General features: G+C 40.7%; 4 protein-coding genes across 5 annotated transcripts; 3 read left to right on the top strand and 1 right to left on the bottom strand.

Moving 5' to 3' along the window:
• The first annotated feature begins 6,358 nt into the window (after positions 1-6,358).
• Positions 6,359-11,196, top strand: LOC102702678 (protein CHUP1, chloroplastic-like). Its single transcript, XM_006659025.3, has 8 exons — positions 6,359-6,436; positions 7,087-7,959; positions 8,050-9,006; positions 9,112-9,243; positions 9,320-9,501; positions 9,606-9,717; positions 10,229-10,372; positions 10,850-11,196. The coding sequence occupies exons 2-8, from the start codon at positions 7,171-7,173 to the stop codon at positions 10,931-10,933; spliced, it is 2,400 nt and encodes a 799-aa protein (XP_006659088.1). The 5' UTR covers positions 6,359-6,436; positions 7,087-7,170; the 3' UTR covers positions 10,934-11,196.
• A 1,462-nt stretch (positions 11,197-12,658) lies between these two features.
• LOC102702399 lies at positions 12,659-16,642 on the top strand. Of its 2 annotated transcripts, none has more exons than XM_006659024.2 (5): positions 12,659-13,065; positions 13,165-13,226; positions 15,215-15,305; positions 15,383-15,467; positions 15,555-16,642. In XM_006659024.2, the coding sequence occupies exons 1-5, from the start codon at positions 12,878-12,880 to the stop codon at positions 16,239-16,241; spliced, it is 1,113 nt and encodes a 370-aa protein (XP_006659087.1). In that variant the 5' UTR covers positions 12,659-12,877; the 3' UTR covers positions 16,242-16,642. The 2 variants fall into 2 exon arrangements, with proteins under 2 accessions (XP_006659087.1, XP_015695737.1); XM_015840251.1 differs by having other exon boundaries at positions 15,552-16,642.
• Positions 16,643-18,098: 1,456 nt separating this feature from the next.
• LOC121055120 (glycine-rich protein 2-like) lies at positions 18,099-19,099 on the top strand. Its single transcript, XM_040526556.1, has one exon. The coding sequence runs from the start codon at positions 18,183-18,185 to the stop codon at positions 18,744-18,746; it is 564 nt and encodes a 187-aa protein (XP_040382490.1). The 5' UTR covers positions 18,099-18,182; the 3' UTR covers positions 18,747-19,099.
• A 3,628-nt stretch (positions 19,100-22,727) lies between these two features.
• Positions 22,728-23,912, bottom strand: LOC102704169 (BTB/POZ and MATH domain-containing protein 1-like). The gene has a single exon (XM_006659731.2). The coding sequence runs from the start codon at positions 23,910-23,912 to the stop codon at positions 22,728-22,730; it is 1,185 nt and encodes a 394-aa protein (XP_006659794.2).
• Positions 23,913-25,031: the final 1,119 nt, after the last annotated feature.

Below are 25,031 nucleotides of genomic sequence, written 5' to 3'. Positions count from 1 at the left end.
TTTTTTCTCTCCCTTGATTTCTCTCTGTAACTCCCTTGGAAGAAGGCTGTGATGAAGTTTCTGAGGTCCTAGTTGTCAAAAATTTTCAAAAAATATCGTATTAAATCTTTAGATATTTAAATAAAGCATTAAATAATAGATGAAATAAAAAACTAATTACACAGCTATGGAAAAAATCACGAGACAAATCTTTTGATCATAATTAGTCTATGATTATTCATAAGTGCTACAGTAACCTATATACGCTAATGATGAATTAATTAGGCTCAAAAGATTCGTCTCACGGTTTTTAGGCGAACCGTAAAATTTATTTTTTTTATTCGTATCTAAAATCTCCTTCTAACATCTGATCATACGTCTAATGTGAAATTTAAAAATTTTTATTTCCCCACCCTTAATTAAATATGGAAGTTTGTTGGTAATCTGTTGTCAAAATATGTCACCTGCGGAGCTTTTTTTTTTTTTCCTCCTTCCCTGCAGCATCTTGCATCTCTCTTTTTCTTTGCATTCTTTTTCTTGCATTTATGAGCTTGTAATGCACAAGCATCGATTTGTTTACATGTGTCATGTCAACACTCTCGAAAAGCAGCGGGAGGTAGGTAGACGTTGAATCGGTCTGCATTGCTGATCAGGAGACACATCCTCACCAGACGGTAAACGGTGATCTCACGTCCGTTTAGGCCCCGTTTAGAGCAAGTTAGTCGTCTAAGGTTAAGGTTAGTCGCAATGTAAGTTTCATGGACATAATTAATTAAAATAACATATCATTTAAAAAGTTTGAAACTAAAATAAAATACATCTATCTCAATGCATAGTTTCATATATTGTTGTTTTCTAGTTTATATGCAAGACACAAGCTGTCTAGGTAACAGTGAATAGAAGTTTTCATCTCCATGAAACTCATTTCATCTCTCTTCATTAATAATTTGTCACATCATCAAAAATATCTACATGACACCCTATTTATTGCCCATAAAACTCCCATTGAGATTGGCATAATAGCCAATTCATACAATAGTTACCTATAAAACATATAATATTAGGGATGTCTCACCTGTCATACCACTGCGTCTTGTAGTTCGTGCTACAGCTGGCTACAAATCTATAGCCCACTGCTCTTCTCTCTCCTCTCTTGTCTCATTAAAATATGTTTACAGCCAGCTTATAGTCTGCTATTGTACATGCTCTTAGATGGCAAAAATTTTTAGGGAAGGGTCATGTCGGATGTTTGACCGGATATCGAAAGGAGTTTTCGGACACGAATAAAAAATAAATTTCGCGGCTCACCTGGAAACCATGAGACGAATTTTTTAAGCCTAATTAACCGTAATTAGCACATGTTCGTACTGTAGCACTTGTGGCTAATCGTGAACTAATTAGGCTTAAAAGATTCGTCTCACAATGTCTCCAATAATTATGCAATTAGTTTTTTGTTTCATCTATATTTAATGCTCCATTTAGATGTCTAAAGATTCGATGTGATGTTTTTGGGAAAAATTGGAAACTAAACAGGTCTTTAGTTCGCGAATTCAAAATTTTTGAGTGTTACATCCAATGTTTGACAGGATATTGGAAGGGGTTTTTGACATGAATGAAAAAAATAAATTTTATAGCACACATGAAAACCACGAGACAGATCTTTTGAGCCTTATTAATTCATCACTATCACATATGGGTTACTGTAGCACTTATGGCTAATCGTGGACTAATTAGGTTTAAAATATTCGTCTCACGATTTCTTTCATAACCGTGCAATTGTTTTTCTTTGTTTTATTTATGTTTAATGCTCTATTTAGATGTCCAAAGATTTGATGCGATGTTTTTTAGAAAAAAGTTTGAAAACTAAACAGGTTAGGCCAGTCTCAATGCTCAGTCTCACTACACAGTTTCTAAGACAACTAACTCGATGAAACGATGTATGAAGCAGCTACTCACAGTACAATATTTCATCGTACCATTTTTAAAGCTAAATAAAGCATTTAATTACTGTTGAAAGTTTGATTGTATGGAGAGAGTGTTTTATTGCATGAAACACATCAAACCCCTCAACGCGAGTTTCACTGTGTTACCGAGAACTTGGTAACGGCGCTCAAACGTTTTATGGCCATGAAACAAATTCCCTCCATCTCCTCGTAGTTTCATGCAAATCTTTTTTTCTGACATGTCACCAAATTAATGTGCATGACACCATCATGAAACCCCATTAAAATTAGCCTTACTACCACGGATTTTACTTTAAAAAAGTTGTCGATCACGGAGATGTGATGTTTTTGGAAAAAATAATTGAGATCTAAATAGACTAGGTGGTAGTAAGTTTAATCTCAATGGGGTTTCATGTGGTGTCATGCACATTAATTAGGTGACATGTTAAAAAAAATATTTGCATGAAACTGTGAGGAGAAGGAGAAAATTCGTTTCATGGCCATGAAATATTTAGGCATCATTATCAAGTCCCCGGTAACATAGTGAAACTCGCATTGAGGGGTTTGAGGCGTTTCATATAATCAAACACTCTTTCCATGCGATCAAACTTTCAGTAATCATTAGTGATTACTGGATGGGTTTATCCAGACAAATTGGATAGATGAGTTCATTCACATTTACTGTTTTAGTGATTGTTTAGTGATAATTAGCATGATTTGTCATTAATTAGTAATTATCAAGTTAAATCAGTGTTAATTAATAATGAAATATATTTTTTATTACTTTGTACTAATTACGATAAGATCTATAGTGATTAATTTATATTATTATTTATTTGTAATTCAATATGCTTATCACATCCATCCTCTTCCATCCAATCAAACATAAAACTGAATTAACATATTAAAAAAATATAAATGGTCATGTCCCATCTCATTTTGACGAACAACCAAACGTTAAGCAAACGGTTAAATTCTACTTGCTCTGTGTGTCTGTATAATGGGACAGATGGAGTATTTGCACTTTGAACTTTGGATAATGTACTATATCTCTGTCCAAAAAACTTTATTATTATTTGTCCGTTTCATTTGAAAATTTTATTAACAAAACTTAAAAAATTATTCATGCATAAATTAATATTCATGTTTTATCATCTAATAACAATAAAAATATTAATCGCAAAAAAAATTCAAAATTCAAACATTATACTCAAAAACTAAAAAACGAACTTATTTTCGGACAGATGGAGTGACCAGTAGAAACATAAATTTGTAGCACTCTAGGGGTTATTGTCCAAACAACATATCTACAAGTAAAAAATAATTTGTGAATCGTATTATTAGACTTTGGTGAAAAACTTCAAAATCAACTCCATTTTTAAAGTTAAAAAATAAAATTATGGCTTATAAACATAAACAAAAGTCAAAAGATGGTTCATGAAAATAGCGAGACCCCGATCCACGTTTAATGATCAGCAATACAGTTTACATTATCTTTTGTCATTTTTATTTATAATCTACATTTTAATTAACCTAAGCTCATCGGAGGTTACAACCATGCGTGAAATATTTCATGTATCCCGCAAAGCCTTTTTTAGTTTTATTTTTTAAAAAAGTTGAGCATAGATGTATTGGAGTTTATAAAAGTTAAAGGCTTGTCTTTTTTATATTTGTATTGGTACGCGTAAGATTAGCTTAAAATGAAGTGTTTGTGGGATGGATGGAGTACATGATTTGAAATTTGGGAGGATTGAAAAAATTTGGAATTTGATTTTTTTTTCCCCTATAAACTACCACATGATGTATAAAATGAGGAAACTACAGAAAAAAAAATCTGATCTATGGCACCAAAGAAAAAAAAGAGGCGCAACACACATGTTGATTTCTACCGTATTACGTAGAACAGTGCATCAGATTGACAAATGGTTCATGGCTTCATCTTCATGCGTGCATGCACATCATATGCATCAACTAATTCAACATATAATCATAACCGCAGTTTAATCATTGTAGTGTCCAAGCAGCTCTATTTGCATGAGGTGTTACATAGGAGTATAACATAAGTGACATTTTATAATTGCAAAAAAAAATATACATGCAATCTCAAATGATTAAAAGGGGTCATAACATGTACTACAATTCATTTCATACATTTGTCCCCACATGCATGTGTATGTGGTTGGACGGTTGGACCTTAAGAAAAGCTTAGCTGCTTAGACCTGAGATCCCAACGCACATGTTAATGCATATAATTAATTAGTCAATTAATTGAGTAATGTGTCGTGCTTGGATACGCCTATTCAAATTATAAAGACTTTATAACCATGTACGAAATAAAAAAAAGATATTCCAAGCAAAGAGTAGCAAAGAGTAAATGTAAAGTACTCTCCAGTACGTGGTGGCACTGTGCCATCCTAGTTCAAGGACTGATTAGCCTTTGTAGTTAGTGAAAGTGATAACAGTTCCAACTTTGGAATTTGACAGCAGCATTGTGAATCATGCAACGTATTACTACCTTTGTTCTAAAATATAGACAAAGAAAAATAATATGTGGTATGGTAATATATTCATATAAATGCATAAATACACCTACAAGAGTTTTAATCCTAGTACCCACGGACATTTTGTATACACAAGTAATTGGTAAAATCAAGTATGTGTTGTTGGTGTCCGTATCTTTGAGTATGTGTTAGGTGATGCATTTGCTGGTACGTGAGTGTGGTGTTGCATGTGTACTGGTGTGTATACATGTGCATCTGGCATGTAATTAAAAATGATATACATATACTTGTGCACTTTTTAAGAATTTAAGGTTAAACTGAGAAATAGTTATGATTACTTAAGATAAAAGAGTAGAAAGAAATAAAAAAATGTGATTGGTTGAAATAAAAAGGTTTGGAGAAGCGACATTTTTTAGATAACTTTGGCTTGCACACATAGATATATATAGGCAGAGGACATGGCAAAATAGACCATGGTGAATATGTGTGAAACTAATACAGGAGGGGCTTCTCCTTGGAAAATATGAGACGATGAGAAGAATTAATACAAGAATATATGATGATTGGTATATCGTGGAGGGCTGAACCAGATCATTTTACCCAATAAGTACGTGATTGTTTGGTTAATGGCTAACTTTGCCAAACCCCCACATTATACAAAGCGTGGCTTGCCATAAGAAGTATGCATAGCAAAATAATAGCCACATCTTACAACAATTTTTAACTTGCAGCCATTTCAGAAAACTTTAATCATAAATAGATGTTTAAAAAAACTTTAACCATGAATGGACTTTTTGTTAGGTCCAACGTCTCAGCGCCAACGATGATAGCGCCGATAAACTTAGCCTTCGAAACGTTAAGTCATTGAGATAGAGAAGGATAACGCTAATATCATTGACGTCGAGGAACTATTTGCAAAGGACTTGATTTGAAGCAGCTTTGGAGAAGGATGACGCTAATTATATCATAGGGAAAGGAATGTAAATATTAAAAAAAACTAAGTGAAACATGTGAGGCAAGCGTCACATCAGCGTAGAACCATCAAAGGACTCGATTTGAAGCAGTTTTGGTAGCTGAGGGACACTGCATACCCGATTTTACGATCGTGGGCATGGATGAAACGACCCATTAATGCAGGGACCGAAGGTAGACTTTTTCCATAGAGAGTAGTACACGGCCCACATAACTGTGAGATTTCGAGAGAAGTATACTCGGCCCAGTAGCCTGCTGGCCCAGCGCGCTCCAGATCCACAAAAGGAAAAAAAACCAAAAAGCTGCATTCCGGGACCCACCTGTCAGTACCTGCTCTGCTCTGCCATTTTGTCCTGTCCCCACTGCCCTAGGCGCTACGGCTACTCGTCCACTCCTATCCCATTTCAAAATTCAAACCATCCCCTCTTCTCCCCTCCCGAGAAGAAGCATCAAGAGGAGCAGCGAGTCCTCGAACTCGCCGCGCCGAGCGAGCGAGTAGTAGTACTAGTTGGAGGAGTAGAAAAATCCCGCGCGTGGGGGCACGGCGCGGCGTTCGAGCGAGCGATGTCGTGAAAGGTGAGCAATGAGCATCCGAAGCTCCATTTACCTCCACCGCGCTTGTCTTTATCCTCCTCCTCCTCCCCTCACTCGCCGTATTGATCCTCTTCTCTGCAAGTGCCGTCGGGAGTCGCGGCGGCGCCGGGCGCGGCACGGCACTGCGGGTTTATTTTTTCTTGTTGTCAAGTTGAAATCGAGCTGATTTGGTGGAGGGGTTCTTGCTGGAGGGGTATAGTAGGTTGCGCGCGTTCAGGAGGTCAATGAGGGGAGACGGGTTTAATTAGTGGGGGGATTTCAGGTTTGGTTGTCGTCTTGAGCAGTTGAGCTCGCTCGGTCTGCAGAAAAGGTTGGGTTTTTGTTGGCGGAGGAGAGTTTGCTTGAGCTCGATCCAGCAGTCTTGCTTCGCATCTCCTGTAGCTGGAACCCCCCACCGAGGTGTTCGATCTTGGGTCAGCAGCAGCAACCGATGGTGGGTGGTGGGAGGTAAGAGCCGCGTCGCATACTTGTTGTGTCCTTGTTGATGAGCCAAAGTGGGTGTTCTCATGTTTGATTCTTTTGGAAGATTGGTTCTTGACTGGCAATCCTGTTCATCTTGATTGATCCTATTTGTTATGCTCACTCGATTTTGGATCTAGTAAGGTGGATCTTAATGCATTTTGCTCCTTCTCCTTGCGTGTTTTAGTTACTGCTACAGTTCAAGAGGATTGTTGTTTGCAGCAAACAGTGGGGGATTTAGTTTTGGTGGATGATGCATTGATGCTATATACTATATAATGTGTTGTAGAGCCGCAGAGAATTTGAAATCTAGTGCTTTTTTTAGCCTTTGGAAACAATAGCCTCAAAATGTACTAAATTTGATTGCTGAGAACTTGATTTTTTTTAGCCTTTTGAAATCCAGCATTCTCTATTTGCTTCATACGAATGCTTCTAGAGATAGATAAAGTCAGTAGAAATGCTGATTAAATGTTGCTCTCTTCAGAATAGTAGTACTGAACTGATGTTTTATTTCCTTAACATCCATTTTAAAAGGCATTCATCTCTGGTTCTTCACTTCTTTCTTTGTTCTTGTGTACATCTATATTACTGGTGTTTGGTTGCTAACTCAAGTCATTATTTTTCGCATTTATTTTCAGGTCGTAGTACAAGTACTAGCAATTTAACAAAGTTCATTCGCCACTGCATGGTTAGTGTTCTGAGTGAGGCAAAACTGACAGAAGATGAAGGAGGATATTATGTTTGACAACCAAACAAAGCCATGCAAATCGAGGGTTGACTCCAAAAGCAATGTAAATGTCCTAAAACCAAAATTTGGATCCTCCTGGGGTTCCCAGATTGTCAAAGGGTTCACAGCTGACAAAAAGACCAAAAAGACAGCAGCTGCAGGAAGCAAGAAGCCACCTCTTGCAAGTGTGGAAAATGTTGTTAACACGAACAACCAACAGATTCCATATCATTCTAGGGTTAAGAGATCTCTTATGGGAGATTTCCCTTGTTCACCTGCTGGTGCCCAGGTTCACCCCCATGTCTTTGATTGCCATGGCATCAGGTCCCCAGCTTCGCATGATCTTTTTCTTGAATTGGATCATCTCAGGGAACAACTACGTGAGTCGAAGGAAAGGGAGCTAGTATCACAGTCAGAGCTGCGGCAATGCAGAGAAAATCCAAGAGTTTCAGAACTTGAAAAGCAGCTTGATTCAAGAAAGAATGAAATTGACAGGCTCGTGCGTCTTAAAACTTCATTAGAAGCTGAGAAAACAAGCCTGTCTGAACAACTATCAGCTCTATCTTCTATGGTAGAGCAGCACGAAGAAAATGCAAGGTTGGATGGGCATGGCAATCGGGTTTCTAGTATGGATGGGGGCAATGCGTCTTCTTCAGAAAATTTGGAGTTTGAAGTTGTTGAGCTGCGACGTTTAAACAAAGAGCTTCAGTTTCAGAAACGAAACCTCGCAATTAAACTCGCCTCAGCAGAGTCCAAATTGGCTGGCATTGAAAAGGACGCCGAGGTAACATTACTTGAACTTGATTGTTTTTAAGTGAAGTTGAGTTGTAGTTTGTTTCCAGCTAACCTTTTATGCTTCGCACATTGTCACCAGAGCGAGATAGTTGCAAAGGTTCAAGCTGAGGCTTCATTGCTGCGACACACAAACGCAAACTTGAGCAAGCAGGTTGAGGGCCTGCAAATGAGCCGACTAACTGAAGTTGAAGAGCTTGCTTATCTTCGGTGGATCAATTCTTGTCTACGTCATGAGCTCAGTAACTCAGATCAAGCAGCAAGAGCAATGACAGATGGAGATTTTAGTGATGGTATGGTTTGTCATGTTGATGATTGTGATGGTGATGAAAGGCTTGCTGAGAACAGCTCTGATCATAAGAAATTCAGCATTGCTGAGCGTATCAAGCAATGGTCTCAGAATGATAAGAATTGCGAAGCATCTAAAAAGGAGGCCCTTCTTGACAGAGCATGGATTGAAGCTGCAGAATGCAGAAGCCCGACACGCAGGCACTCACTAGGTGGACCAAAAGGATGTGCTCAGGAGTTTAGCATTGTGAAGAGGCGGCAATCTGATACCTTTATCTGCCTTCCTGAAGCGACAGATGAGTCACTCTCCTGTACCAAGGATGAGACAATCAGAGAGAAGCGTGAACTTCTTGTGGAGAAGTATGATTTTGGTCGATCTGAAAGTGCAAGATTTCTTCTTGGCAAGTCAGAAATATGCAAGACTCAAAGTATGGATATCGAAAAGCGTGCCTTGCGTATTCCAAACCCTCCACCTAGACCTTCAGTTTCTGCGCCACATTCTGGTCCATCAAATGGATCAGCTGCGAATCCACCGAAGCCGCCGCCGCCGCCGCCTCCTCCAAAGTTTTCCACAAGAAATGCTGGGGTCATGAAGAGGGCACCACAAGTTGCAGAACTTTACCATTCACTTATGAGGAGGGACTCAAAAAAGGATGCTTCTGGGAGTGGAATCTGTGAAGCTGCTAACTCTGCAAATGTGCGGAGTAGCATGATAGGTGAAATTGAGAACCGTTCTTCGCACTTGCAGGCTGTAAGTAGAATATTCTGCTCAGATTATTGGACATATATATAATTTTAGACACCAATGAGCAGCTGGCTGGTTCTTGCACTGACTTTATTATTCGTTAATTTCCAGATCAAGGCAGATGTTGAGACTCAAGGTGAATTTGTGAAATCGCTGATCAAGGAGGTAACAAATGCAGCTTACAAAGATATAGAAGATGTGGTGGCGTTTGTGAAGTGGCTTGATGATGAGCTTGGTTTCCTGGTATGAATGTTCATTATCACTATTCCCTGAGGAATTTACCATGTTTTTTTCCCTCATGTAATTGCATTACTTGAAGGTGGATGAGAGAGCAGTGCTGAAGCATTTTGATTGGCCAGAAAGGAAGGCGGACACTCTTCGAGAGGCAGCTTTTGGCTACCAAGACCTGAAAAAATTGGAATCTGAAGTTTCAAACTATAAAGACGATCCACGCCTTCCATGTGACATTGCACTGAAGAAAATGGTTACAATATCAGAAAAGTATGACTAAATTTACTAGAAGTGTACACAATACATATATTTTGCATAAGTAGTGGTAGAACTAAATGGGAATACTGATATTTTGATTTGCGTTCTTAATTCAGGACGGAGCGGAGTGTCTACAATCTACTGAGGACAAGGGATGCTACGATGAGGCAGTGTAAAGAGTTTAATATTCCTACTGACTGGATGCTCGACAACAATCTTATTGGCAAGGTATACACTCTATATAATTTTCTGTGTTGGACTGTGAAGATCTGACTTTCTTAGTGCTACATTGCTGTCAGCAAATAATATTGGAAATGGCCTTAGTCAGACTTATGATACTTGACGTGCATAAAGTAAAATTTATTGGATATCGGTATTTCGAAAGATAGCGTGGAGACTACCAGGATAAGTCTCAAGTACCTATAGCTAACTTAAGGAGCTTGTCATTGTATATCTAAGTTTTATCTTGAGAATTCTTGATAGCATGAAACAAATAGGTATATAATTGTGTCTAGGTTTCACATATTGTGTTATTTTCATCTGTTGGAGCATATGAATGTGGTAAGCTTGCATAGGTACCATTCTTGTTTGATGATGAACATTTGCGAATTGCGTTGATACAACAAGGGTTGTAAAACAGTAGCAGTTTGCGACAATCGCCTAAATCATTGTTTACATATGGTTGGATTAATAAATTTATCAGAATAATGATTGTCTTCTATTTCCTTGGTAACTGCAGATAAAATTTTCTTCAGTTAAATTAGCAAAGATGTATATGAAAAGAGTTGCAATGGAACTTCAATACATGGGACCTCTGAACAAAGATCCAGCTTTGGAGTATATGCTACTTCAGGCTGTGAGATTTGCCTTCAGAATGCATCAGGTAACACATTTCTAGCATAATTCCACAACAAGCAAATTCTCCGGTGCATGCTAGATGTACTAGCAGCTACCATTCTGACCAGACAGTTGTCATACTTTGCTCATCATGTTTTGCCACATTTCATAACTATTACATGATTTCATCTGCCTCCTAATTTCGTTTCATACTCAGTTGTGCATATTCCTATTATTTTGCTACACAAGTGCAATGTTTATTCTGTTAAATAAGTATTGCAATGTGTTTAGAAGATCATGCAAAACGAGATATCTCATTAGTGAATTACAAATTAAGTATTAACTTATTTAACATTAACTATTGCAAACTTAAAAAATATCAATATGATTTTTAAAAACAACTTTTACACATCGTTTAGCAGTTTGACAACCCTAGGAAATTGATCTTTCATTTCCTCTTTCCATTGCCCCCAAACTCACAAAAGCGTCAGTTGCATATTCTAAATCGTCCTCATCTTTGCAGTTTGCTGGAGGATTCGATCCAGAGACCATGGATGCATTTGAAGAGCTGAGGAATCTTGTGCATGTCAGAAATAGCACCCAGTAGGAAGTAGAAAAAATGTGGAGAGGGGGATAATTCTAGCTTACTCTCTCAGTAAGCATATCAGACAGCTTATTTTGCTTTATGTGTTTGTGTGATTGATGATTAGTGTGTGCATGACTGTATGTATGTGTGGCAGTGTGTGCTAGGCTGAAGAAATCAGCTGGTGTTTGCCTAGGATTTTTGTAGTTACCATGACTGAAAAAGAGAAAAAAAAGCACGAAACTTTCCTTGTATGTTTTTTATGACCTAAAAAATGAGCCATGCCATTTTAGAAGCACATCATCGAATCTAAATTTAAGTTTCTGAAGCTTGGTTACAATTGTTAGATTTTACAAAGGTTGGCATTGCAAGTCCAACAAATTGTGTCAACCCCCCCCCCCCCCTCTAATGTGACCATGAATAAAAAACCATTATATGTTATCCCTCCTTTTTTGTTGCAAGGCACTTATAGTTTATTCAAAATTATGCCTCTTCAAGTTTGAACAAATTTATAGAAAAATATAATATTATTTTGAACACAAAATAAATATTTTTGTACAAATATATCCAATGACATTTCATTAAAGCATTTTTGTTTTTCTATAAACTTGGTCAAAATTTTAAAGTAAATTAAAAGATACTTATAGTATGAAATGAAGTACAAATTTTTTCATGACCATAGGTACGCACATATCATATGCCATTGGTTTCATCTCTTTTAATTTGTGTTAGGGAGCGCATCCATGGATGTGTGAGTGTGACCTTGCTTGTGTACTGATGTTAGTGTCTACTGTGTAATAATAAAAAAAAGAAAACTTACGCCACCTTAGTCCCTAACAACTACTACATGTAGGGCAGCGTTCCCAAGTGCCACAGGAGGAAAACTATTCCTTCTTTTTTTTTTTTTGCACATGTTTCCGAACTACTAAATAAGATGTTTTTAAAGTTTGCAAAAATTATTACTTAATTAATCATATGCTAATAATTTTTTTCGTTTTACGTAGTCGGCACTACCAACTTCACGTGCCCATATGACTCTAGTGAGCAAATCAACGTAACATTCTGAGAGTGAATCCTAGCCACTGGCATTGACTCTTAAAATGCTATACGTGCAATGAGTTTGTTGCGGCCATTGTCATCTTGCTCCTCCTCCCGCAAGTTGTCAACGAAGGTGTAGCGACCTCTTCTTTTCGCTTATGCTTATACTTATAAGCCAAAATTTGAAGTTTTAACCTTAAATTTGGATAAGATTTTTAAGTTTTCCATCATTGTTTTTTTAACCTTAGCTTTTAGATTATTGGGAACATGCATATAAAAATTTTATTTATGAATTATGTTTTATTTTCAAATATCTCATTCGTCTTTTCCCCGAATAAGTTAAAACATTCACCCCCAAGGTTCACGACGAACTCGTGGATTATTATATTACCTTTGATTTTTTATTGACATAGTTAACTTTTGAATTACACTAATCATTTGTTTTGTATAAAAAATATATTTGTTGATTATTTCAGTGTGATTTTTTATTATCAAAGATTCTTTAGCATGATTACAATTTGCATATTTGCAAAAAAAAAGACAAATCATCGAAATATCGATCCAAAAGCCAAACCGGGGAGAGTATCACACTTAGGGCTAGGTAGTTAAAATGGGCCGAGAGTTGACCTGTCAGTTGGGCCCGGCCCAATTTGGCATTTAGGCAATTCGGCCCCACCTGTCATCCGGCCACTAGACGGTTCGCGAGGAGAAGGCACAGTTGGATCGATGTGTTGGAGTCGGACGCGAGAATATATTAAACCCTAGGTCGCCGGAGCGCCGCCGACGAGGCCTCGCCGCAGCAAAGGTTCGCCGGAATCCTCCAATCCCATCCCCCTAAAATTGATGAGCTGCTGCGTGTGCGGCCGCTCCCTGTTGCTCGATTGGTTCCGCGCCGGCGTCTTCAGGGTTGGTTGTTAAGGAGGGCTTCCCATGGCCACGTCGTCGCCGGCGTCCAGCGGGAAGGCGGCCAGCGACCCGTCGGCACCCGCGGCCGCCAACGGAAATGGGACGGCGCCGCAGAAGCTCCCCCCTGCGTCCGCCTTCGACATGCCCAAGCCCAACCTGAGGGGACTCAACAAGCCCAAGTGCATCCAGTGTGGCAACGTTGCCCGCTCGCGGTAAGAGGAACTTGGGATTTTTAGTGATGGATTTTAGGTGAAACCGTTGCGCTCTACTGGATTTTTTTATTTAATTCTGTGTAATGTTTGGTCTTCCAGATGCCCGTTCCAGTGTTGTAAGAGCTGCTGCTACAAAGCTCAGAATCCTTGCCACATTCATGGTATGTATGCGAAATTGTAGTGTCGCTCTTTTGCAATGAATAGCAGCTGCACTTAGTAGCTCGGAAGCATCACACTAAGCCGCTGACTGAATATCTACATGGCCTTATGCAATCGATTTTTCGCCCGGCACCAGATCTTGCCCTTCTGTGGATTATTAGTCATTGTTTGTCAGTTGAGTTTTACCTATTTTAGCATTTAGAATTTATTCTGCATATGTAGATCAGAATTTGCATCATACCTTCGATAATTGCTGGCAAGTGGGGTAGTGGGATGTTTTAATTTTGGGCCTAATTTTAGGTACAGTCTCTTTCTTATGGACTGTTCATTCACCATGTTATAGTGATAAATTTTGAACATGGTCATTTTAACATCTAAAAGGGAAACTAAGGTTCAGAAACCCAGTGTTATAAGGTTTTGTTCCATTTTGGAGTTTTCTTTTTATGAGTGCTGAAAATGTTGTCATGCGTAAATGTACACCTGTATTAACTAATAAATGCTTCCCCATCAGATTTCTCAAATAGTATAATATTGTTGGTCAACAGAATGTTTGATCTTCATATCAGAAAGTGATACTGATTGACCGTCTTTGTCGCTTGCATTATTGGCATCCTCTAACTATGGTACACCACATAAGGTGTATCACACGTTTGAAAATTTAAGGCCAGACATGGTCACATTTGTTGTTCATACCTTTTGTCTCATGAGCAGGTTGATTTTTTTCACAGCCGGTTAATAGTCTTTAAACACAGTTGCCAGATTGCCACCTATGTCTAGTATGTGAATTATTGGACACCAGGCCCTTGTTTGTGTGGTAAAAAATATAGAGAAGGTGGTGATATGCGATTCTGGGTTGGGGAGCTTTAGTATGGGCTGCCTCTTCTTTCCTCACCCATCATTGATGCTCGACCTGGCTCTAGTGTGGTTTCAGCTCCAGAGGTAGCTCCAACCTTGATGCTGTCATTATCATTGCTTGAGGAAGTAGAACAGCAGCAGCTAGGGTAGGAGATTTGAGGAGGGAGAGGACACTTGAACCACATGGTACTGTTACAAGTAGTATTTAGGGAAGGGAATGAGGTAGAGGGTGTACAGAAGACTTGCTATATGTTGGCTGGCTGTCAGTATTCTTCAGCACGGTAGTGGGATGTGAGCTTGAACCAATGAATCTAGCTTGATGAACAAGCTGCTCAGTCTGTCGAAATAAATCATATGGTATGTCATACACAAATACCCAAGGAAGATCAATCAGTTATAGACCAAGGAAAGGAAAAAATAAATATGAAAAATAAATGGGGCTGGTATAGGGACATGTGGCTCCATCCAGCTCACACAATTTATGTTGCCTTATCTCCTGGATTCTCCCATAACCCCATGTACCCAATCCAATCCCCAGGGCCAGGAGTTCATAACGGAGCAATGTGTTCACCACCATCTGTTGCTGGATTATCGCCTGCAGTGCGCCACTACACACCTTCACACCTGCCACTGTCTTGGTGGTGACATCAATTGTGACTAGTAAATTAGGATAGCTTCAGGAATGACAGCATTGTCTCGTGATCTAGTGACTATGGTCATGACTCACCTGGAGTGCCGAGACAGCCTTGATCTCTAAAATTAAACTAACCCCTCACGGTAGCATTGTGGCAGACTTGGTCTCTAGAACCAAATCGACCTTCAGAAATGAGTTTTGAAGGGATAATATGGCCTCATTGTGTACCTTGAAGGACTCTTATGTGTTGTACCTCCTCAATCTGCTTGTCAATTATATTCATTACTATATTCTTCATGTTGTGGCACTGAATGTTTACTATCTCATTCATTATCTCTGGTATACAAGGTATGAGCAATATTTGGAAGCACACAAGAAATCTTTCTATTTTTGACTATGAAGTTATGCTTGTGCTATGTATTTTTGTGATTTGTCTGAATTCTCTCTCGCTTTGTTTTGAACAAAGCCACTAATCATTTTTCTCGTCACCAATCCTGACAGTTTTGAAACAGAACAACACATTGCCAGATAAGCCACTGCCATCAACTGCTCCTTTGTCTGAGCAAGTGTCAACTAATTCATCTTTAACTGGGTAATATTCAGAACAAGGTGTTTTGTCTTATGGATGATCTGTCGTTGTTTCTGATGCTTGATTGGAATTTTCTGCAGCGCTTCATCTAGGCTGGCCTCTCTTCAAAGGCTTCCCCACCATTTCCTGAATGCCCTCCGAACAAAGAAGTCCCTTGCCAAAAAGGTTCTAGCTGTTCTGTTGTCTGTGATTGTTCATTGTTTAGATTTGTTTTCTTTCTACCATGACTAAGGAGTTAAGCATGTATAGCAGGATATTGTGGGTATAAACAATTGGAGGTTTGAGAAGCTAAAAGAACATATCCAAGGAGACATCGATGCTGAAAATGAAGCGTATGAAAGGTATACACAGAATGTCGGGTTACTGGAGGAAACATTCGGTCTCACAGAAGATGCTGCTGTTGAACCTGAAGCTGAAGCAACTTCTTCAGAAGAGAGGATGGAGACATTGGTTTCTGAGGCAAAGGTGAGGCTGAAATCGGATTCTGCAAATCTGGATGGCTTCAAGGACAGGATTGCCACTATTTTGGACCAGAAGATAAAGGAACTGCTAGAAAGCAAAAGTACCTATGAGGATGACAACCCTTCTGACCAAAATTTAGATGACCATCCAAAACCGGTGAAGTTATCCATCAAGCATCAAATGGAGAGAGGTGCAAAGATGACTGAGCTTCTTGGTAAGATGATAAGAGCACATAGTGAGGCTGATCTGAAGCCCTGCTCCCATATGGCGGCGCAGCTATTCGGAAAGGAGAATGGTTCCTCCATGGTCACACCAAACAAGTCACAAGAAAAAGAGTTTAGCAGCCAAGAAGCTGCTGCAGCTGTTGCTTTTCCTTATTCCTTTCCAAAGCTCTGGACTAGTGTGGAGATTGATGATGCCATGATGTCTAAGATCAACGGAGAATTTTCGTCTTCCACTTCTGTCACGCAGCTATGAACCTGGAATTATTCTGGGCAGGTCCAATGCCAAATACCAGGACACGATTGAGCTGACCGGTGCTTCTTTTCTGTTTTTAACCCTAGTTAGTGTTCGTTTAATGTAAGCAATTGTTTTCAGCCAAGACATACAATGAGAACAAATACAGTAGTTGACAATTGACTAGTTGTGTATTAAACCATGAGAGCAACCATACCCTAGTTGTTTCTTATTGTGTCCATGGAACAATCTTAGAAGAGCTATTGATCGTCGACGGCGACGTCTTGAGGCGGCGGCTGCGCGTTCGACTTTGCGACGCGTGGCTCGCCGATGATGGTGGACCCACATGTTAGTGACAAAAGACACCATGCTTTTGATTCTATACTTGATAATCCCGATCCAGTAGGAACACGCCATGATTGGATCGATACACCTTATCTATTCTCTTTATGCGTGTGTTCTTAAGTTAAAATTGAAGTTGTAAATTTAAATTTGAAGTTGATTTTAGGATATTTTTTTTTTATTTTCTAATCTTTGCTTTTAGATCACTAAAAACATATATATAAAAATTTTATTCAGACTATCAGCGAGACACTATCAAAGATGGGGCTTGGGGCCAAGCCGACGTGGAGAAGTCTAATATTTTTTATATATTTATTAGTCCTATTTAAATTTTTTTTATAAATAGACCCTTAAAAACTTATTTTAGTAGTGAAATATTTTCTCTATGTGCCATTGTTATCGGCTGAGGTCCAAAATATCGGCACCAATTATATTGGTGTCGACAACCCTCACCCCATTGCCACTAACATAGAAACGATCGACGCCAACATCTTTGCACTAAAGTCAATCAATATTTAAATAAATTATTTCAAGATAGGTCTCTGGCATCAGTCTTCTCTACGTTAGTGCAAGGCTGACAAGAGAGATAAGGGTATCGTCACTAGCGTTGTTGGTGCTGAGGCATTGGACCTCCGCGCTAATTACCCTAGTGCCAATAAAAATGTTTATTTCTGGCCTATATTTTTAAGATCTATTTATGAAAATTTTCAAAACGATCACAGGTGTAAAATAATCCAGCAACCGGTCCTGAACAACAGTCCTGTTCTGACTATTTATACCACCTGATTTAACGCTAGAAATACCTTTGACTCGTTTAGTTGTGCTATTGTACTCAAGTCCCGTTTAGTTCTCAAATTTTTTTTGGAGAGGGGTCACATCGACGCATACGGTCACACATTTAAAATATTAAACATAGTCTAATTAAAAAACAAATTTCAGATTTCGCCTGAAAACCGCGAGACGAATCTTTTGAGTCTAATTAATATGTCATTATCACATATTGTTTACTGTAGCACTTATAACTAATCATGTACTAATTAGGCTCAAAAGATTTGTCTCATGATTTTTCCCAAAACTATGTAATTAGTTTTAATTTTCATTTAGGTGTCCAAAGATTCGATTTGTTATTTTTAAGAAAAGTTTTTGGGAACTAAACAGGGCCTCACTAACCCAAAATCCAGAACTGATTTATATTTAGTGCAAAATTTGTACCGAACTAATTAAGTTCGAAACAAAATTGAATATTGTATAATGAAAACTGATTCATATATTATTTGGCTTTGCTACCATGAACATGTCGGGCCTCGGCCTAATAAAGTGGGTCCAAATTAAATTGGGCCAAAATGGGCTACGTTGAGTCGACGAAGCAGACTTGGTTGGGCCGATGTCAAGGTGGGTAATTTGGGCCAACCGCGGGAATATCTCGGTAAATATTCCAATTGAAGAGGCAATTAATTAAAAGATATTTTTTTCGAGGTAGTAATTTAATGCGAAGATTTTTTTGGGCCATTAAATAGCCCACCAACGCCGCGGCTTCCTCCCATTCGCCTCCTCTCCCACTCCGATCTAGGGTTTCTAGGGTTTTGGGGGGTTCGTAGTGCGGCGGCGGCGGCGGCGGAGATGGCGTCGGAGAGGGTGAAGGGTACGGTGAAGTGGTTCGACGCCACCAAGGGGTTCGGCTTCATCACCCCCGACGACGGCGGCGAGGACCTCTTCGTCCACCAGTCCTCCCTCAAGTCGGACGGCTACCGCAGCCTCAACGACGGCGACACCGTCGAGTTCTCCATCGGATCCGGCAACGACGGGCGCACCAAGGCCGTGGACGTCACCGCGCCCGGCGGCGGCGCGCTCACCGGCGGATCCCGTCCTGGCGGCGGCGGCGACCGCGGCTACGGCGGCGGAGGGGGTGGCCGCTACGGCGGAGGCGACCGCGGCTACGGCGGCGGAGGCGGCTACGGAGGGGGAGACCGCGGGTACGGCGGCGGCGGCTACGGCGGAGGCGGAGGCGGCCGTGGGTGCTACAAGTGCGGCGAGGAGGGCCACATGGCGAGGGACTGCACCCAGGGCGGCGGTGGTGGCGGCGGCGGTGGCTACCGCGGCGGGGGCGGCGGTGGCGGCGGCGGGTGCTACAACTGCGGCGAGTCCGGCCACATCGCGCGTGAGTGCCCCAACAAGAACTACTAGGCGCTGCGCGGCGTCAGATCCATCTCCCTCCCATGAACGAAACCTTTTGCTCCCCCCTCCTCTTCTGACTCACTCAGCAGCGGGTGATCATTTCTATCTTATCAGTAGTTGTAGTTCGCTTAGTTAATCGAAGAAGAATATCTCTTATGTATTGGGATGGGAGTCTTGAGTGGTTTAATCTTTTGTTTTGTTGGTGGTTTGAGAGACAGCCATGGATTGAACTGTCTGATCTATCTATGAAATTATCTGTTATGAACCGAGAAGAAAAAATTGTCAGCTTGGGTTGAGTACTTGTTGCCAAGATTCTTGGCTTGATCTGAACAATATGCTTTGCAATCTTGTCTCTTTGTCTCTGTCCTGACTCCTGAGTAGTTTATGCCTGGTGCTCTCTGCTGTACGATTAATACATCTTGTTGCTGTTGCCTGTACTTACAGGGTGGTATCCTGTTTGCTTGTGGCTTGTGTTGCAGAAGTTTGTGAAGCTTATATGCTTGTGTTTCAGATGCATGCGCAGTTTATGCTTGTATTGCAGATGCTTGCGCCAGTTTATGCTTGTATTGCAGATGCTTGCGCTGTTTAGGCTTGTGTGGCAGATGGCTTCCTGTATGTCTTGTTTGTGAGGGCATCCTGTATGAATTATGCTGTTATGGTTTGTGCTGTGTTGCAGGGCTTAATCAAATAAGCAGTCAGTACTAATTACAGAAACATGCACCGAATCATTTAATCATCATTGTGCAGAATCTGATGGTTATGTTTTCAGATTCTGTTTGCTCTGTTGTTCAATCAGAATTTCAGAGTTTCTGTTGTTCAGAATGTGTTTGTCCTGTTCATTCAGAAATGCAGTTTGTCTTGTTTGTTCATTCAGAATTTTCAGAGGCTGTTTGTTCTATTTTTAATTCAGAATTTCAGAGCCTGTTTGTTCTGTTGTTCATTCAGAATTTCAGAGGAAACATTGGTCTGTTTTCTCAGTACAAATGGACCTGCAATGCACTAGCTTCCAGCCTTTCACTAGACAGCGCCAAATAGTAGATACTAGAAACACTTGTAAAAAAAATTTCTTCCAGAAAAAAAATCTGCACACCTGACGCATATCTGAACATCAACAGACAGCTGATTATGAACAATCAAGAAGAAACATGATTACGGCCATTAATTAGTACTATTTAGTTTATTATGATTACGAATCACTAAATTATGTTAAGGATTATAAATTATGTTAACATAATTAGTGGATTAGGAGGTAGCTGCCAATATCGTTGAAGAAGTGTTTGATGATCGAGAAACAGGTCTCCTCCGTGCCGGCTTATCATCACTTCGCCCCTTTGATTCAAAGAAAATTTATAGATATTTTAAAGGATTTCACTTTTATATGAAAATTTTCTTATAAAGCCATTTAAACCAAAGGAATGAACCCTATGAAATCCTATAAAATTCATATGGAATGTCTCTTGATATAGGTTTTAGAGAAAATTTAACCAGAGGTAAAACCTCATGGAAAAATCCTGTGTTTTGCCCGTGTTTGGCTATGTCTTTATTCATTGAAATGTTTTACACCTACATTCTTGTTAGATTATTATGTTTTTTATATTCCTTTGTTTTTTTTATTCCCGTGATTCAAAAGGGGCTTCATTGTTCATACCCAGCTTCCTTGAGCTCGCGGCAACCATGGCGGTCGGCTAATGCCATCGTGCTCGCCATCCTGGTGTCCTGAAAAATTAGGCTAAAGTCCCGAACCAAAGCTTACGGACAAAGCATTATTTTGCCGCTATATATGAAGACAGCAGTACAGGTACCTGAACATACTGAACAAATCGTAAAGACAACACAGGACAAGATGAAGGTATAAGAAACAGCGCAGGGTCCAACACCCAGAAATCCAGCATGAACCTACTGAACAAAATGATTCCGGAAAGCAATGGAGGACCCATGCTACTGCAATTCAAAAGACGTTTCTCGCATATCACAGGTTGATTTACATAAAAGAGGGGGGTTTGTTTGGCATTTCTAGAAAAAAAACCAAACATATTTGAAAATGAAATATAATTTATGAATAAAACTTTTATATATGAATTCTTAGTGACCTAAAGCCAATGTTATAAAATAAACCACAATGAAAAAACTCCCTAAAATTAATTTAAAATTTAAGGTTAAAAATTTAAATTTAGTTTTATAAGATTAAGCAGAAGTGAAACAAAAATGATTTTAGTCTAGCCAAACATGCACCTAACTCAAGAAGCAACATTATTTTACATGGTTAATCCATAAAGGCCATTATCGTCTGCCTTGTTTTATGCATCCAAACCAAAATAGCATTAACCAGCGGTCTTTGATCCAGGAGGCCCCACGGGTATCCACACGCTTCACAACCCGCTATGATTTTAACTGGGCAACAGAAACAAATTTATATGACTTTTACCTCTCATATAAATTATAAATTATAAATTATGATTCTTCATCAAAGACATGGTTGAAACACTGGAAATTCACATAGCCCTGCGAAGCCTTGACCACAATCCCAATAGCCACATTAGCCATGTTTTCTTAGCGATCTAAGAGTCAATATTGAAAAATAAACTTCGATCCAGAAACTTCTAAAATTAACTCTAAATTTAAATTTAAAAATTTAAATTTAGCTTATAAACATAAGTATAAGTAAAAAGATGGAGGTGGATGATTGTTTCTTTTAGTACTATAATTTTTAGTTTTATAACCTAGTGGTACATTACTTATGCCTAGGTTCATCCATCGATTATATTCATTAGTATTCTTAGTCAAGACTGGAAAGTCTTGAAACCGAGATTTATAAAACTATAGACCTGAAATAAAGTTGAAGGTTGAACTTGTCGTGCTACAGTATCAATTTTTTTAAAAAAAAAGAAAAGAAAGAAAGAAAAACACGATCATACCATGGTCTCTCTGCATTCCAGTTCATGCTCGGCGAGTCCTTCTATGGAATTGATAAGCAAGATTTACGGATATAGATTTAGCTTACCATCCCAATGTATTACCATCCCAGCATTACCCACCCTAACTCAATGCATTACCATCCCAGCATCCCTATGTGTCTATTAAGTATGTTTGTATTTGTTAATTTGATTATCTAAATAAACTTCTAGTCCTAAAAAGTGAAGAGTATATACTTAGAACAATCAATCATCTTGCCGTTCCATTTAACAATGGGCAGCAATCAGAGCCCACTGCCGATTAACATAATTTGGTATACCACCTTCAGTCATGAGTACACCCAGGTCCTTGTCATGCTTAGCAGAAATCATGGTATACGGTTCTGTGCCTTTTGTTGTCGTTGACTAATATAGTTTATCAGTCAGTACTACTGATTACACATACTTGCACTGATATAATCATCATGCAGAATTTGTTTGTCATGTTGTTTGTTCAGAAATCCAGACTGCACTGCCTGTTCTTTCAGAAATTTTCACAGGCTGTCATGTTGTATTGTTGATTCAGAATTTCATAGCCTTGTTCTGTTCTGTTACTAATTCAGATTTTCAGAATAAACACTGCTCTGTTTTCTCAGTAAAAATGGAACCTGCAATGCACTAGCTTTCAGCCTGTACAAAAATTAGTATTTTCTTGCAGGAAAAGTTCTGTACAAACGCTAGTAAACTGCAAAAATGTTGGCTGATCGTTTAACAGCTACAACTAATTATGAACCATTAAGAAGAAAAATAATCAGCATCCATTGACAGCGCAGAAGTTGGAATGATCAAGTACAATTACTTAATAAAACGATGAGTGCGCTAATGAGCAGTAAATTATGATTACTAATAAAGGAAAAATAAAAAATGTGTCATTATAATTTTGCTAAATTAGATATATGTAATCCTATCCCACGTATCATTGATCCATGTATGCCTTAACTGTCAGTGTGATACTAATGACATATATCATACTTTATAAAATTATCATGACATGATTTAAATTTACCCACTAATCAATCGCTAAATTATGGCAACATAATTAGTGGATTTTGAAGAAGCTGCCAATCTCGCTAAAGAAGTGTTTGATGACGGAGAAACAGCTGAGCTGGTCTCCTTCATGCCGGCTTGTCATCGTTTCATCGTTCATACCCATGGCGACGACGAACTCAACACAAGCCTCCTTAAGCTCGCGGCAACCATGGCGGTCGGCCAATGCAATCGTGCTCGCCACCGTCTCTGCCGTCAGGCTCCACTCGAGGATGTGCCCGCAGATGATCTTCAGCCTGCCCATGCCGTACCGGTCGGCGGCGACGAGCAGGTGCCGGGCGAGCTCCCTCGTGTCGTCCTCGTCGAGGTCGTCCATGGCGGCCAGCGACTCGGTGTAGACGAAGCCGAGGAGGAGCTTGAACACGGCCGGCTGCATGTCGACGACCTTGACGGTCTCGCCGGTGTTGCTCATCGGGCCGAAGAGCTCGGCTTTGAAGACGGGGGAACGCATGGCGAGCACCACGCGGTGCGCGGTGAACTCCTCGCCCTGCACGTCGAACGTGACGTCGGCGTGCGCCTCGCTGTCGAGGAGCTTGCCGAGGTGGGCCGGCAGGTCCGGCGGCGGGACGTCGATCTCCGCCAGCGGCTCGGCGGTGGACACCCGCGGCTTGCCGGCGACGTGGAGGGTGCAGTCGATGATGAGGCGGTCGTCGCGGACGTAGTTGGACTGAACGCTCTGCATCAGCATGGCGTCCACCCTGACGCCGTACACGGCGGGGTCAAAGTGCGTCATGGTGCTGAACCTGTGCGGCTCCGTGTCCGGCTGGTGCATCGGCAACGGCCGGCCGGAGCCGGAGCCGGAGCCGGCCCTGACGAATCGCAGGTCGAAGGTGGCGGCGGCGGCGGCGCGGCTGGTCAAGAGCTCGACGTAGAACGCGGCGTGGTCGTGGTTCTCCCCGACCGTGGCCCCGCGCGGGAAGAAGACGACGGCCCAGTCGTAGCCGGCGACGGAGAAGCTGCCCAACGGGAAGCACTGGCCGCCGCCGAGGTGCGCCCTCAGCCAGCCGTAGTGGGGGATCACGAACCGGTGGTGGCCCTCCACCGTCCCCGTCGTGCACGTCGACGTGGTGCTCCTCGTCGTCATCGACGGCGGCCGTACTCTGGCGCTCACGTAGCCGCGCCGGGCGTCCGGCGCCGTGCCGGACTGGTAGTGGTACTGATAAGCAGGTAGTGCCATCGTCGGGGAGCTAGCTGCTCGAGTACGTACCCTATTTCGCGGCGGCGACGGCGATCTGGTCGGGGACAGTGGCGGTGCACGGCGAAGATGTCGGTGTGGCATGTAGGTATAGGTTGCGGTGCACGCGTACGTGTTGGAACGGAATTTGGATTAGGGTTTGGTATCCTACACGTCGATGAGGAGGAGGCCGGATTTGACGGGGCGGGCCGCAGAGGTGGACTGCTTGGGACGAAATGAGCGCAAGAGCTTTTGGCCCGGGTAGTTTAAGCCTTGTGGGCTTCGGTGGGTTTTGTTTGGGCCGGACTTGGGCTATGCAACGCCACTCCTTTCATGCAATCCAAAAGGTGTGGACTGGTTGGGCTAGGGCTAGGCAAATAGCTTGGGCTCGTGAGCTCGGCTCGAACCATAAACGAGCCAAGTCCGAGCTTGGGTTCTAGCTCGTTGACGAGTCGAGCCAACTTGCGAGCAGCTCACGAGATTAGTAGGCCCAGTTTAAATAGATTGATTTCTGACCCATTACTTCTAGTTCTAGTTAGGGTTATCACCATATCGATCCTAGTCCTCTCTTCGTCTCCCTTTCCATGCACCGTTCCCTAAAATCAAATTAAAATTTAAGATTGAATATTTAAATTTTGTCTTATAAGCTTAAGTAGAAGTGAAAAAGAATGATTTCAGTCCAGCCGATCATGCACCCAACAAGCAACATTATTTTGCATGGTTAATCCATGAAGGTCATCATGGTCTGTCGTGTTGGTATTTGTTAATTTAATTATCTAAATAGACTCATAGTCCTAAACAGTGAAGAGTATATAATTAGAACAACTAATCAGCTTGCTGTTCCATTTAACAATGGGCAGCAACGAGAGCCCAATTCCGGTTAACATAATTTGGTATACCGCCTTCAGTCATGAGTACGCCCAGGTCCTTGTCATGCTTAGCAGAAATCATGATATACGGTTCTGTGCCTTTTGTTGTCGATGACTAATATAGTTATCAGTCAGTACTACTGATTACAATTTACACATACTTGCACACCTCTGATATAATCATCATGCACAATTTGTTTGTCGTGTTGTTTGTTCAGAAATCCAGACTGCCTTGCCTGTTCATTCAGAATTT

Source organism: Oryza brachyantha, chromosome 8 (genome assembly GCF_000231095.2).
Source record: "Oryza brachyantha chromosome 8, ObraRS2, whole genome shotgun sequence".
Lineage (NCBI taxonomy): Eukaryota > Viridiplantae > Streptophyta > Magnoliopsida > Poales > Poaceae > Oryza > Oryza brachyantha.
The sequence above is the reverse complement of the archived record's forward strand: the minus strand, read 5'-3'. Positions and strand labels throughout refer to the sequence as shown.